At 44.3% G+C, this 16,064-nt stretch overlaps 1 protein-coding gene across 1 annotated transcript; it reads right to left on the bottom strand.

Moving 5' to 3' along the window:
- Positions 1 to 6,541: 6,541 nt before the first annotated feature.
- Positions 6,542 to 10,303, bottom strand: LOC111070623 (leucine-rich repeat-containing protein 15). The gene is made up of 2 exons (XM_022361297.2): positions 9,857 to 10,303; positions 6,542 to 9,370 (listed from the first exon to the last, which is right to left on the bottom strand). The coding sequence occupies exon 2, from the start codon at positions 9,242 to 9,244 to the stop codon at positions 6,968 to 6,970; it is 2,277 nt and encodes a 758-aa protein (XP_022216989.2). The 5' UTR covers positions 9,245 to 9,370; positions 9,857 to 10,303; the 3' UTR covers positions 6,542 to 6,967.
- Between the last annotated feature and the right edge of the window lie 5,761 nt (positions 10,304 to 16,064).

The raw sequence follows: 16,064 nt of genomic DNA, 5'->3' as shown, positions 1-16,064 counted from the left end.
AGATACAGAACGAGAAACAGGGAGCTCTAATGTTTAGCATTTCCATCTAAATTTAAATCGTTCAAAAACGTTTAATAACTAAATTTTAAAACTCATCACTGCCGCATAGTGGGTGGGAGCTGGAATGAGGGAGGGCAACAATTTTGCACGTTGATGGCAGCAGAGATAACAGCCAAACAATTTGCACGGCATTTTCCAAAATGCAGTCGTCAATCAGGAGTCCACAGGAGGAGGACTTGCCAATGGAAGGTGCGGGAACGGCAGCTGGACCAGACTGAATATGAATAGAGTACACTCATAATTGAATTTGCCCAAACAGAGGAATGGGGGGGACAGGATGGATATCAGGTCAACGCCCTGTCTGGGGCCAACTATTTGCTGATATAGAAATTCGTTTTGATGCATTCCAAATTGAAAATGCAGCAGGCGAGAATCAGGAGTGCGCCAGAGATAGACAGGTGCCAGGCGGACATAAACAGGACACACAAAAGACGCTAAATTATGCGTCACTACATTTTTTTATTGAATAGATGATCAGGAACTAGGGATACCCTACTTTATAAGCTAAAAAGATGAGATCCACCAGTAGGACTTCGCTCAATTAAAGCCCCAACGAACACCAAGGAGTATGTATATCGCCCACCAGTTTCATCCGGAAATGCTTCTCTAACGTCCCCATATTGCTTAACTGAAATTCCCTTCATTCCCTAATGAACACTGTTTAAAATTCATTTCGTTTATCATCAGGTTTAGAGAGGAAAAACTTTTGTTCCAAATGGAATTTACGCTGGGAAAACTGCGTTTTCAACGGAAAATGAGTTTTAATTGCAAACTCTCCTAATGCAGGCAACACACGCCAAAAGCAGCGAAACGAAGAGGATAACAGCACAAAATGTTGCATGTTGCATGGCTCAGGGTCTGGCTATGGCCTGGGCCCTGCTTCTGGGCTGTGTTCGCTCCAAATTTTCAGCACACGTTTTCTCTTAAATGTTGGAAAATTATGTTCTTCATGATAATTCGTACGAGTAAGTGCGGGTTCGGTTTTAGAGTTCAATTTTTCCACCCTACCACAAACTCAGCATGCTCTGGTGCGCCCCTTGTTTGATTTTCTATTACAAAATTTTAAATGTTGCCTAGACAGAACTCTGGATGCATTGATTGGTAATCGACAGACACACACCAGCGGGGGCCAGAGACCGCAGATTGTGTGGCCAACAAAAATGAATATTTAGCCTGTGTTTACCTTAGTGAAATATTCGCGAATCCAGCCCGAAACTTCTCAACTGCAAATGCCTTCTGTCTAAAGTCAAACATTGACGATGAAAAATATTCCAATGAAGTTACAAATGAAATGTGCCGCTGATTGGAAGGATTAACTGCTAGCGGCACAACATTTTCTTCACCCAAATGGTAAACCTTTAATTTTTTCCAATTTAGATTAATAAAATTGACTGAGTTGCAGTCGTAGTTTCGCTCTGCTAGTGAAGTCCCATCATCCGCAAACAAGTTTCCCGGAAAACCAAATCTGCATGTAACAGATAAAAGTTCGTTACAACCGTGCAAAAAACATTAACTGATGTAAAGTTTCCGCGTACGAGCATGTTTTGTTTTTGCACACATTTATTTGTGGCCCTTAAATGATGCAAATGTATCCGATTTTTTGCCTCCTCCAACTGCAACCAATCCTCGATGTAAAAAAAACAGAGATGCCACTGCCTGGGGCCCATGCGGCCGTGTCTGCAGTTGCGCGTATTTGTTTTTAATTAAAATAAATATTACCATAACCTATAAAATAATTGAAAAACAATTTAACATTATTGAGCACAGGTTGCCCGGTTGCCCTGATGCCTAGACTTGAGCGCCGTGTTCCTCGGCATGTCTGCGGCTGTTTTTCCGATTTCTGTTTCTGTTTACTGTTTGTCAGTTGCCGTGCCCGTTGAGGTTGCAACTTTCCAGTGCTGCTGCTGCTGCCCCCTGGTGCGGTGTCCGGACCTTTGCATCAGATTTACACGCATTTATTTACCAACTCGGGTCCCAGAACCATTGCTAGTCCTTGTTGGGCGCTGCCTTCGCTGATATTCTTTGTTGCCTTGAATGAGCAGTGTACATTTTTGGATGTGTTTTGTTAAGACACTGGGCAGTTTTAAATGAAGTATGCTCGAAGATATAGATATCTTTTCTTGAACTATTGAAAACTTAAAAACTCTCTGTGAAAGAACTTTTGTACGTACACCCCGAGGAAAAGCAATGAAATTTTAATATTTATACTTGGATTTAAAAATGTAGAGCAATATAATATAAAACCAGAATACTTAATTTAAATATGGTTTTTTTCCTTTTACTTTACCATTTTTTTCTCCGTTACTTTGCTCGCCGGTATACTAAAAGGTGCAAAAATGTATGTAAGTACCGTACATATATTTATAGAGCACTCAGGCTGTCGACTTGCCCAATTGACCCAATTTGTTGTTCTTGTTATTTTTGTATTAATTTAAAATATTTTTGCAAATAGCTTCCAACGCACTTGCATACACCAACACACCCACACTCGCACCCACACATAGTCATGTGCTGTGCGGGGGAATTTCCTTTACTTTATGGGTCTTATACTTTGACATAATTATACTCGAACACACTTATCATGTATGTACACACATGCATGCATATAGTTTTAATTTTTATGCGCTGTTCTCACATTGGCAATGTGCGAAAAAAATATTAAAACTGAAATCGGGTAAATCTTCTTAAGCTACAACAACAATTATAATAATTATTTAATTAAAAATTCTGTCGCTCGAGTTGCTGCTGTTGCTGCTGCTGCGGATGTCACTGTGGAGGACGCTACTGCTCTTTCAGCTTGATTTTTCCCTTTTACGCGATTTTTTTGAACAGAAATTGCATTTATGAGTGGACGGAGGAGTGTGGCATGTACTTGAGAGAAAAATTAATATATTTGAAGTGTGCGCCATATCAGATGAGGGGAGGGCGAGCTAAGGTCAAAGGTTCAAAGGAAGTGGACACTGTTTCAGTTGGCTTGGAGCTTCATCTTTTCGACAACAATCCTCCAAAATTAATGGAACTATTAATTAAATATGTACATATGTATTGAAATTAATAATTTATATTAAGGTGTTCTTAAGATAAGCTTTAGAGACATCTAACATCTGAATTGAATATAATTTTAAACGGTTCCTCGGAATGCTGGAACTTTATCAACTATGTATGTATGTGTGGATACATAAATATATCAATTTGATATCTTTAAACAATTGTCAAACATCTTACATAGTCATATGATCCTCTCTTTGTATCCCTTCCAATCTCTACAAACATTAAGGGAACCCTAAACCGTTTCTCCCTAACACCGATTTCCCATAGTAACCTCATTTTCTGCCCCATATAGGGAAACAATCGAATAACAATTGCCCAAAAAAAGCGGTAGCTTGTCAGATTGATTACCGGATTGTTGTTGAGAAAGTCTCTTTTCTTGCACAATCCGAGGGAGAGCGGGAGCCGAAATGAGAAATTGAAGCGAAGGTCGACTGCAATGATTGACCATAATGAGTCGAGTTTTTAGGTAGATCACGCCTCAGTCCCAGTCGAAGGGCCTTTCCCTTTGGACCCTTTGGAACTTGGAAATTGCATTTGTATGAACGAAGCATAAAAATTCGCATTAAACACACAAAACGGTTGCAATTGTATCTGTTCTTTGGGCATCTTTGTATCTCTGTACGGCTGCCTGCTTAATCTCTTATAACATTTCCATTAATACGCTGTTGGTAGTCTCTGCTCTCTCCTCAAAATGATGAGAAATTAATGTGAGCACAGCCAGAGAACAGAGAACCGGGGCGAGAACCAAGCCCCTGAGCATACCTCTCACAGCATGTGGCGACGAGCGTCACGGCTATGCCTCCAGCCTTTAACTCTGCCCCGGACACAGCGGGACAATTGTGCCCAGGTTATTGTTCGAAAATTTCACAGCACTCGGCATGGGTCCAGTTCCAGTGCCAGTCCATCCCTAGCCATAGCCATAGCCATAGTATCCGCCTAAGGTAAGGTGTAACAAAAAACCCAAAGATGCACATAATTTTTGTCAAATGCAAACTGTCTTTGAGACATCTTCGAGTTGGGTTTTATGAGGATATGGAGGAAGACCGATATGCGGCTGGGAGTCTTCACGCCCTGGTCTTAAGTTACATGTGTTACCTGCCTCTCGGTTTAATGGCCAACCACAACGAAATGAGGTGATAAGTGAGTTCCAAACTAAGTTTCTTAGATCTCTGGTAATCCTCAAAGAGAAAGCATTCTTTCGGATACCTCAGCTTCATCGGTTGCGCCCCCTACAAGCCTATTCCGATGACCCCCAAAGACCAAGTTAATTGAGCTTCGAGTTGAGGAATAGATAACAACATCTGATAAATAGCGTCTCGAATCGAAATCGAAAACGAAATCTCAATCTCTCTGAACTCTAACTCCAGCCAGCGCTCAGTCCAGCCTCCGCCGCGCTCAGAAACAATTGTGAAATGCTTTAATTTCTGAAGTACCTTTAATGAGCATTTTCAACATGGTCATCATACAATCAGAGCCCGGCTCTGTGGTGCTGCCGCCCCGAAAGGGGGCCAACTGTCGAGTGGTCTGGTCCCAGATGTGGAGGCAGGCAGCCAAAAGCAGGGGCAGAGGCTGGGGCAGAAGCAGGGACCGGCTTACAATAGTCTTCAATATTTGGACCAATCCGGCTTTCGGTTCGATAATTATTGCCCTCGGCCACAGAGCTCGCTGCTGCTGCTGCTTCTGCTTCTGCCTTAACTTCAGCATCAGCTTCAGAATAAGCCAAAGCACACAATCTGTAAATGTATCTTGAATGTCGGGTATCTTTGTATCTCCGTATTGTATCTTTGCATCGCTCTATCTGTGTGTGTGTGTGTGCTGAGGAGAATTAATGATTACATTCGCTTTTGGCTTGATCCAGTAACCCTTGGCGGGGCCCCGGCCCCTTCGGTAGCTCTTTCACTCGACTTGAGCTGGAGCTGTAGCTGAAGCTACCCATGAAAGGAAATTGTAATGATCGAAATCAAAATGTTTTCGTTACTTTGCCTCCTAATGAAGCTTGAATAGTGCGAATGACTCTCCACAGTCTGGAGGTCTGGACTCCAGACTCTGGAGGAGTGTACACGCGCCTTTTAATCGAAATTTGATGATGGATTCTCTCCTCCAGCTGGGAATCATTCAAAGACTTCTACTTACTCTTTTCTGGCTTTTATTGTTGGCCATTTGGGGTCTGGGGCTCTTGCCGCTATTTGCCTTTGTTATTTATTTATTGTTATTAGAGTACATTGCTCGCCCGCTGGAGGTTCTGAAATGATTTTTTCTTTTATTTTTTGTAATTGTCTAAATAGGTTCGGCTTTGGCCGCAATGATTTGGCTTGAAATTGGTCAGAGAACGAGAACCAGCCTCGTTGTTCGCTGGAGAGATGTGAAATTTGAGTTATTAGATAAATACACTCCGCATTCTCGCTATCGTTAAGGGTGTCCAGAATGGTAGTAGCAGTGGGGGAACGGGAACTTCAGCCATGAGTTGGCAACTTTCTGGTCTAGCAACTGACAGCTGCAGTGCAGGTGACACAAACCCCATCCATGAAGGGGTAGCTACTAGCTACGAGTACATGTGCATGTGTGTACATATATTTCTGAATATTTCTCTACGTGTTTTTTTTTTGGCTTGCAACCTCGCAACGCATTCTATTCAAAACAAGTAAAAACGTTTCAGTCATGCATTACGACTATAAGATACCCAATTTTCAGATAGAGATACTTTGTCTATGGTATGGAAAAGCTTAAATTGCGCTTTCAGAACTATGCAAAATTAAACAATATTATAAAAAGTGTTCTGTGTGTTCCAAGTGCCTCAGAAAACTTTGGTATTACCTGGTTTTGCCTTCCAATCTGCCTGTCAATTATGTACAAACATATACACAATCCATATAAGGTTATGCCACATCTCGCCACACGGTACGCGGCATAATTATGCATGCTCAGACCTCAATTTTCTCCCCAGGTGGCAGGCAGCAGGCAGCAGGTTGCATGTGGCACTTGTGTGCTTGTGTGTGAGTCTGTTGCCACGCTCTGCTTGAGCCCAGGTCTGCAAAAGTTTTCCAAGCTTGTTACTATTGAATAATAGTGTATTAATTTTGCTTTTTTTTCCATGCTCGCGCTTACTTTTAATTGAATTGAAAGTCAAAAGTTTTGAAACGGGCGCAGGAACAAAAAATAGTGAAATGTCGAGACAAATTGAACGGGCGAGGAAAAGTTGCCAATGCAAACAAAAAATGTTTAATTAAAGCCACAATTTCACATGTGTAACTGTGGAAAACTGTTCAGCCCTGCAGCAGAATAAAAAAGAAAAGGTTTTTGGTTTTGTTTTCAAAATTAATTTTGTTTTCTTTGCGCATATATATTTTGTTCTTTGTCGATATTTGTTGTTGGTTTGCTTAAATTTGCATAAATTTCTTTCACTAACTAATACATAAATAGTTTTGTTTGATGTTGCATTTAACAATAATTTAAATAATTTAAAATTAAACTTACAAATGACTCTCAGTGCTGGTTTTTTTTTGTCTTTAGTTTATCTATCTTATGTATCTATAAGTTAAGTTAAATCCTATGGCTAAGGGAAAATATATAGTAGTAGTGTGGCAAAGTGCTGATGGAGGAAGAGATCTTTCAGTGTTAGAAAGGGCGAGAGAAAAGTTTGGGTTATTTACAAGGCAAGATTTTCTCTGACTTACTGACTAAAATCTCAACTACAGCTACTACAATTCATTCTTTAATCATTCTTAAGAACTACTCAAGAAGAGGGGGTTGTGGGGGGCTTTAGGGGGTGTTTGGGGTTGGTTTTGGCATCACAGTGTTGGGCAGCGGCGAACTAAGCATAGATGCTGAGCTGTCTGCGTCGATAGTCAACCGTGGATCAGTGGGTGAACTGCCGCAGGGTGTTGTTGTTCTGCTGGGTGGACTGGGTGGACTTCTGTTGGAAAGACCTGCGTCCTGTGGTGGCACACAGCCCATTGCGGAGTGGCAGTGCCGGTGGCATGGGCGGCGGTGTCGGGGTCTTGCTGCGTCCCAACTGCTCCAGCGGCATCGAGTAGTGGGCGTTGCTGTAAATGTAGTTGGGATCGAGAATTTCGCTGTTCACCTCGTTGTCGTAGTGCTCGACGCCAGCCACACGGTGCTTGAAGTGCTCATGGGTGAGGCGCAGCTGTGGATGCAGCTGGAGCTGGGGTGCAGGTCCCAGAGGGGCACCATGGACCATGGGTACATCGGCATACGAGTAGCAGGAGTCGCCCACAGCTGCGGTGGCCGATAGGAACTGCGGCTTGGTGTAGTGATTCAGCTTGGACTGGACTCCCGACTGCTGCTGCTGCTGTGCCTGCTGCTGCTGCTGGTGGTGATCCCGCGCCAACGTGGCCGACTTCATGTGCAGCACAAAGGAGGCACTGTCATCGATGGCTCCCTGGCTGACCAGAGCCTGTTTGTTGTTGTTCAGCTTCTTCTCGTTCATCAGGCTGCCCGTGGGCACCTGCAGCTGCTGGAACTTCTGCACAGGATCGCTGCCAGCATTCAGATCATTGATGCCGTTGGGCATTCCGGTGCACATGCCATAGTGATGGCCTGGGGCAGTGGGATGATGGCTGGCCGTGTAGGTGTTGGGGAAGGTGGAGTGGATGCCCAGGGAGCAGGGATGGTGCTGATGGCGGGACATGTAGTCCTCATCGCAGAAGGTCTTCTGGTACTCGCGCTCCTTGCGACCCAAGGCGGAGTTGCCCCACAGTCCACCCTTGAGGTACTCGCGGATCTTGTGGCGGCAGCGGTAGACAACCAGAGCCAAGGCCGTGATGGTAGCAGCCGAGCCCACCAGCAGGGCGCCAATCAGTGCCTGTTTGCGGGGATCCGTGTGGGTGCAGCCCATCAGCGTGGGATTCAGGTGCTTTAGGGACTCGCCGCGCAGTCGCTCGGGAAACTCGCACATCAGCTCCGACACCTCGTCCTGGGTGGCGTTCTTGGCCACCAGCAGGTTGCGCAGCCACATCACGCGGCAGTCGCAGGAAATGGGGTTCTCGGAGAGGTCCAGCGTGGTCAGATCCTTCCAGGGGAAGAGGCCTTCGGCAAGGGAGGTCAATGCATTGGCCTTCATCACCACATGACGCAGATGGGGCAGACCGCTCAAAGCGCCCTCCTGCACCTCCACCAGCATCTTGTTGGAGGAGAGATTCAAGTACTCGAGATTTCCGTTGGCAGCAAAGGCTCCGGTCATGACACGCTTCAGCTTCAGAGCTCCATTCACATCGAGTCGCTTCAGCTGCTTCAGGCCCACGAAGGCGCCCTCGCTGATCACCTCAAAGTCGTTCTGTCCGAGGGAGAGCTGCTCCAGACGCACCAGCTGGCTGAGGCCCACGGAGGGAATGCGGGGCAGGCGATTGTCCGACAGGTCGAGAATGCGCAGCTCCTCGAGACCCAGGAAGCTGTCGTGTGAGATGTTACGCAGACTGGCGCCCTTCAATTCGAGCCGGGTCAGACCCTTCAGGTCCTGGAAAGCAGCTGGCTGGATGGTCAGCAGAGAGTTCATGCCCAGAAAGAGCTCCGCGAGAGTTGGCATGGCATGGAAGATGACGGGATCGGGCACCGAAGTCAGGGCATTGTCGTCCAGATAGAGAATTCTCAGCTGACTGAGTCCATCGAATGCCTTGGGATCGAGGAATCCGATGCGATTCTCGCCCAGATTCAGCTCCACGATCTTCAGCAGCGGCGTGAAGGTGCCCTGGTGCAGCTCGGAGATCTGATTGCCACGCAGATTCAGAACGGTCACAGCCGACAGACCAATGAAGGTCTTGTTGCTGATCTGGCCGATCTTGTTGTGGTTTAGATGCACCTCCTGCAGCTTCTTCTGGTAGGCAAACGTGCGCTGTGGGATCGTCATCAGGTGGTTCGAGGAGAGATCCAGGAACGTCAGCTCCGCATAGAACTGGATGGACGAGTCGATCGTCTTGATCTTGTTGCTCTTGATCACCAGTCGCTGGATGGAGGGATTCAAGGCGATGGGCAGCACGTCCAGCTGTCCCTCGCCGCACTGCACCACCAGGGTGTTGTCGTCGCACTGGCAGCCCGGCGGGCAATTGGCCAAGGCCTCGCTCGGACTGAAGATGCTGGCCAGAATGCACCAGATGCTAATGATCGTGATCATCTGCATGTTGGCCTTTTCTTGCTTTGCTTCGTATTCTCTTAAGTTATTTTCTTTCACTTCTTTTCTTGCCTCTTTTCTTGTCTCGATTCGTTCGATTGTATTTGTTGGGGCTTTTCAGTTTTCCATAGTGATCTGAGGGTACAAAAGAAATTTGGGAAATTAGTTTGTGTTGATTTGGAACTATCTTTAACGCTATTTTAATTTATTTTATTTATTTTTGAGATTTGTTTTAATTTAATCAATTTATGGGAACAATTTTTTTTTCAGGTGAAAATGTTTATTTTTCAGAACTAGATGGACTTTCATATAAATATTTGTGCAGTTCCATATTCGAGCAATATATTTTAATTTATTTTAAGAGTGTTATGAATTTTCCATATTTTCCTGAAACTTCTAACCTGCACACATTTTTAATATATTTTTCTAGATTCTCGTACCATGAATAATTTTCAATAAAATGTTTATGTTTTTCTAAGAATTTAATTTACGTGAATTCGGTTAACTAATTTCTTTGGTTTTTGGTTTTTTAAATTGCATTCTTTGATAAAAAACTTTCTGCTATATTTTACAACTTTGTTGAAATTTTCCTTCACATTTTTTCTCTTCATAAAATCTTACCTTCTTTTCCTATTTTGGAATTTGCTGAGTAACAATTTCTGGTGTTTTTTTGTATTGAATAAATTTCTGATTTGGTGTTTTGTTTGTGTGGTGTTTGAAATTTGTTTGCAGAATTTACACTGTTTCACTGTTATTTTTGGTGTTGATTTTCAACCAATTCGTATGTCACATTTAGCCAATTTTTACAAAATCTTTTTTGATGTGTGTCTTGGCAAAATAATATTAATATTATAAATGAATTTTGTTGGATGTGTGTGTTTTTTTGTTTGTTAAATGATTGTTTGAGAAACGTGCGCGCGATAATCCAGTGGTTCGCTTTGGCTGCACGCTTCAAGTTGTTGTTTGGACCGGATCTCGGGGTTTACGTTATTTTTGGCATCTGACTCGGACACAAGTCGGCTTTGGGATTGGCTTTCCGCTGGCAACACAACCGCTCACGACGAGGCAACGAACAACTTTGATTTTCCGAAGCAGCCGTTGCACAAACGATACCTCGGATCGCCTCGGTTTGAGTCGACTTCTGTCGGGGGAGAGGCAATGGTGGTGGTAGGTAGCAGCTGCAAACCACGACGGCCTTGCGAGCGAGGGTGAAACGGCGGAGAGCGTTCGCTCACAGTTGAAGCAGGTAGCAGAGAACTAACTCACTGTGAGAGAGAACCGCCAACAAAAGCAGTCGGGAGAGCAAGATAACAAGAGAAATGTGCGCCTGGTTTCCACTCAATGTTTCCCACTCATTTATCTGGCTATGCTGGCCGCATGTGGCACGACTCTCCGCACTCTCTCTCTCATTCCCTCTCTTACTGCTTCTCTATTTATGTCTCTCTCTCTGTCGCTGTCACTGCCTCTGCCTCTGGCAATTGCAACTCACTCGTCGGCCTGGTCGGGTGCTGCTCCCATTTGGCCCAAGCATAAGACCGTTGAAACTAAAGTAGTTTTGGCCAGAAAAAACAGCAACTATTTCAGTGCCAATCCCCCAGCAAAGTCAGTGTCAAGTGCTGTGGCATAATTAAGATGCCATACAGAGGGTCCCTCTCGAGAGTTATAGTCCTCGAGCATGTCCTCGTTTAAGTGGATGCCACAGACCAGATAAGATGCGATGGGATGAGATGTTTCAGAACCCAATGTCACACACTTAAATTGATATTTGTGTTTCTTTAAGATGCACTGAAACCGAAAACAGCTTCAAGAAAGTGTTAAGGATCCCGAAAATTGTACTCCAAAGCCTTTTCCACACACTCGCACCGCACACATGTAATTCTGAATAATATGCTGTCACTCGATACATTTCAAAAACACATATCATTCCCTACCCAAAACCAAAAACTATTTACAAGCAACAAAAAAAAAGACTATTACAAATGTGACAACAAGAAAATCAACTCTAAATGGCCACAACTTATGGGAGAGGGAGGGAAGGGGTGGCTGCAGCACACATTTCCTGGGGATTTCGAGGCATGTGGTCGGTCGGTCGGTCGGTCGCTCCGTCTCATAACTTGCATATTTCCGTCTCTCTAGGAGAATATTTGCACACAGACATTTTTAGAGAGATGGATATCTTTTTGGACTTTGTATCTTTTGGCTTGTCTCCCTCTGCCTCTCTCTCTCTCTCGACCAGTAAATCTGGTTAAATTTATTTATTACCCGAAATTTGAGCCAGCTTTGTGGATGCGTTGAGAGCCAGCCCGACTTGGCCAAAATGCATTTTACAGAGTTGATTTGTTGACCAAAAATAAATAGAAATTATTTATGGCATCATAACAAGATATTCTCTATATTCTCTAGAGCAAGAGTTTGAGAAACCTTTAAAAATATATGTAAACTACATACATACATATATTGCCACTAAAACTCCACTGAAAAAGCCATCTACAGCGGCAAAGTATCTGCCAAATGTCGCCATACAAAAAACTAGGTAATTTCCTTTCCAAAAAAATATAAGCCCCCAAACCAGACCAGATCCAGCAATTGTTGCACATGCAGCTAACGGAAGTTTTTTTGGTTTTATGTGTGCCACAAGCTGCGACTGAGTCAGACAGGTGCCACAAGCGATTTTTTGTTGGTTTCTGTCTTGCCCCACTCTCACGTTACACATTGGAAAACCTCGATCTGCCCCCTCTCTCAATTTGCGACAATGTGTGAGAATTTCCCAGCAATAAAAAGTCTAAAACTTCGACAACAAATTTTTGTTTTGAGAGGAACTTAAAATAAAGGCGAGGTACATTACATATGAACGAGCATTTCTATGGTTTATGGCTTATGGTAACTGGTAAGGGAAGGGGAGGGAAGGGAAGGGATTGTGCTGTTTGGACTGCATTGCATATGAAAATTGTTTGGTCAAATGCTAAAAGCACTTAAACAATTAGAGAGAAAGAGAAACAACGGCAAGGGAGGGGTATAGACTGGAGAGGGGAGAAGCGAAGACTCCATGTGTAATTAGGTAAAACAGGGCCGGGAGTAGGGTCTACGACTCCGACTACCGTTGTTCCAAAGTACCAAAGCATGAATGCAAATAAGCTGGCCAGAGTTTTCGGTTATCATAATATTTGTATGGAGAAGTTTTGAACACCCTGTAGACCGTAAGGTTGGGAGGGTTTGTTATAGAGGGATAAAATATAGGATGAAAGCAAAGGGAGTTCCACTAAAGAGAGGCACATACAAATTATGAAACAATTGAAGAATATGAGACTAATCTGAAGACTTTGGTACTTAGGTAGAGGATGACAAAATCAGTTCTTATAAATCTGAATTTGGATAACTAAGGATCTGTAGCCTTTACCACTTTAGCTCTGCATTTCTTGTGAATGTTACAAGTACGAGTATACCCCTCTCTGTGGTCATAAGGTACCATCTGACATGGAGGGGAAAGGCAAACGAAACGCACTTTGGTCAAACAAAATATCAGAGACCAGAGCCCAGAGACGAGAGTCTGGCAGAGACAGAGTCAAAAGAGAGAAGTGACTTATGGGAACAGCCAGTGCTGGCCATCCATCCATCCAACCAACCATCCATCCATATAGCATTCAATCTGTGCGAGCATGCGCCGCTTCTTGGCCGTTTTTGTGTGTGTTGTTGGTTTATTGGCCCTGGCGTTGTCTTAACAAGAAACTTGTTAGTTGCAACGGGTTAAAGATTTCGAGTCTTGTAAGTATTTTGTTTTGCTGGCGGTTGTTTGCCCGTCGCGACGCGTCGGCTACTCGTTTCATGTGTTGTTAAATCTCTGCCCCGTTTTGTTCTGTTGGTGTTGTTTTTCTGTTCTGTTACCAGCTGCCCTTTCAATTGATGTTTGCCCGCCTCATAAGCGACAGGCACAACCCATTTGTCAGCATTTAAGGCAAACATTTTAACGAGATCTAGGGAGGAACCACCAGCCTAAAGCCTCATCGGACAGTTCCGGTGCGAAATGCGACTTCCGCAATAGCCACGCCAAGCCAAGACCTACGCTACGCTACGGCACGGTATGCCTTCGTACCAATAAAATATCAATTGACTCCGGCAATTAATCATATTCCGAAATGGGCAAGGAATACTTTGGCTATTGAACCAGAATCCGAACCGGAAAGACTCTCATTGTGGAAGAAAGGCCAGGCCCATTGTTCAGGATTTCTTCATTCATTTCGGTTCACACTTTTTTTCTGTGTTCCATCCATCGCTGGGCTGAAGTCGTCACAGAGGACCGCTGCTACCGCTGCTACTGCTGCTCCTCCGTCTGCCACTCGTTTTTAGAGAAATCACAATAAATAATGAATCAAGAAATGAGCGTTAAATGCAATGAGAACGATGATGACGACGACGTTGACTGGGAAGAAGAATAGCAGCAGCGGAAGTGAGCGCACAATGGACCAAAAGACTAAAGACCCAGAGAGGGAGAGAGAGAGAGAGCGAGAGACCCGGCAGCAGTACAGGGGAGCACAATGAACAAGGGAACCCCTCCCTGCTTTTACCCCTCTAAAGGTTAACTTTAAATCGAATGGCAATGGCACAGTAAGTAAATACCTTAACACATCTCTGGCCCCTGTTCTCTGGCCCTTTCTCACTCTGCCCTGCGCTGTCTTTGTGCGAACGCTTTGCTGACTTGTGATTTCTTTGTGTATCTGTGTGAGGAGCTTATTGTGTGCGTGTTGGTATGGAAGTAGCTGGAAGCTCTGCTTTGCTGCTAATGCATTTGCAGTATGGGAACGAAGTGAGTGAGTGAGTGAGGCTGTGGGATCTGCCTCACCCAAGATGCCACCTAATCAAAAGTAAATATCTTAAAAACTCTCCAGGAAAGTGCTGCAAGTGATGGAGATACTATGGGAATATATGTAGCTATCTGAAAAATGACTGAAAACAATTCATAAAGAACTTCGAAGCTGAAAGTTTTTATTTGGAAGTTTTGGAGGAAGTGTAAGTCTAGGCAGATCTGAAACTGATTCTTATGCCCTAAGAATTGTGATATTATTTATCAAAAATAACATTACTTAATTTGCATTTGATTGGAGTATAGCTATATATTGTACTCAAAGTCCATATACAAAAGGTTCCCCTTCCCAGCCAAAAAGGTGGCCCCCAGCCACAGCTTAAATATCTGTTAAATACCTTGAGAAATGGCAAAAGATCTTAAAGATTTCCCATCAACTATTTGTAGAACTTCCCCTGCTGCTCAACCGGAAAATGCAAATCAATGGCAGTTGGCTGTGTTCCTCCCTCTTTTGCCTCGTTTTTATTTCCTTTCAGATCCTGTCACATAAAGATGTGGCAAGGAATGCCCGCATCCGTTGCAAGTTGTATTTGTATTTGCCTCTGCTCATTTCATTTCGCTCGCATAATTTATGCAGAATTATCAATCGAGATTTGTTTAGACAAAATGCAAGCAGACAGAGAAACAGAGATGCGAGAGAGAGAGAGAGAAAGAGAGAGAGGAGCCTTAGCGAACGTGTGCCACAACAGGAAAAGCCACAAATTGTTTATGCAACATTGCTGCAGCCAAGGCCAAAAATAGCCAAGGAGAAGATGGAAAAAAAAAACTGTCTGACGTCTTCTGGCAAATCTATGAGATACGCATATCGCATTTGACTTATCTTGAAGCCAGAAACTTGATATGGCTGCCATCTCAGAGACACATCCACTAGCCAGTGTCCACTGTGTCCAGTGTCGAGTCTTTGGGCCTGGCCAGGAGGCAGTGGCAGTGGCAGAGGCTCGTTTTTTAGCTCATGCGTGATAAATGCCGCTGATAAATGCGTGTGTCGCAGTTGGGCATAGACAACGCGGAGACACATGTTTGCATGCGCCTATTTTGCATGCCAGAACAGAGGACACTGGGAGAAATCCAGCCAGTCGGTGGCACAGCTGAAAAATGAATTAAACATTGGGCATTTAGTTTTTTGTCTCAGTGTATCGATCACCAAGCAAATTCATCTTCCCCCTGAAGCAGCAACAGCAGCAGCTACGGCAAAGGCTACCTGGACATGGACATGGACACATGTTACTGGCGAGTTCACAGCTACCAGCCAAGGCAGAGACTCCACAAGACCATGCCAGCCATTGCGTGATCGTTCCTTGTCCAAAGCCAGAGACACAGCCAGAGACCCAGACAGGCACAGGCACAGGGACAGGGCGACAGGGGTGACAGAGGAGAGAGGACAGGGCCGACAGAGAGCGATCCGAGTGCAGCCCGTTTTAAATTACCCAAAGCTTTGTGCGTCTATCATTTTGCTTTGTGGCTGTTGTCTGTTGGGCAAATCTATCTCCAAGATTGATTATAATCGGTAGTCCGAATCGGTGTCCAGACTGGCGGCTATTTATGGCTAAGTCTCTGGTCTCCGGTCTCTGTGGCTCTGTGGCTATGTGGCCAAGGCAAATTATAATTTATGAACTTGGCTTGCACTTGGCATTTGTGTATCTGTGAGATACATTCGATACACATGCTGGCTGGGCATCATCAACCATTTCACATACACATATTTTGACAGCATGTTAACGTCATTTATTAATTGAAAGAAAGGCCTCTCTCTCTGTCGCTCTCTCTCTTTCTCTGTTTCTCCCAGGGGTAATTATATGGGGCAGACCGCACCGCACTCCTGCGGTTATAGAATTCATTCGAAACTATCTTTCCAAACGGCGCCTAAATTTTCCATTTCACTGGAATTGCCCCCAAAGGTTTTCTTAGCCCGAACCGAACCGAACAGCACCGCACCGAACAGCACCGCACCGAACACCCAGCAAGTTTACT

This window comes from Drosophila obscura, unplaced genomic scaffold (genome assembly GCF_018151105.1).
Source record: "Drosophila obscura isolate BZ-5 IFL unplaced genomic scaffold, ASM1815110v1 contig_1, whole genome shotgun sequence".
Lineage (NCBI taxonomy): Eukaryota > Metazoa > Arthropoda > Insecta > Diptera > Drosophilidae > Drosophila > Drosophila obscura.
Note: the sequence above shows the minus strand (reverse complement) of the source record. Positions and strands in the feature narration are given on the sequence as shown.

Coding starts and splice junctions, on each gene's coding strand:
- LOC111070623 (XM_022361297.2), bottom strand. CDS start 9,244: ATGCAGATGATCACGATCATTAGCATCTGGTGCATTCTGGCCAGCATC.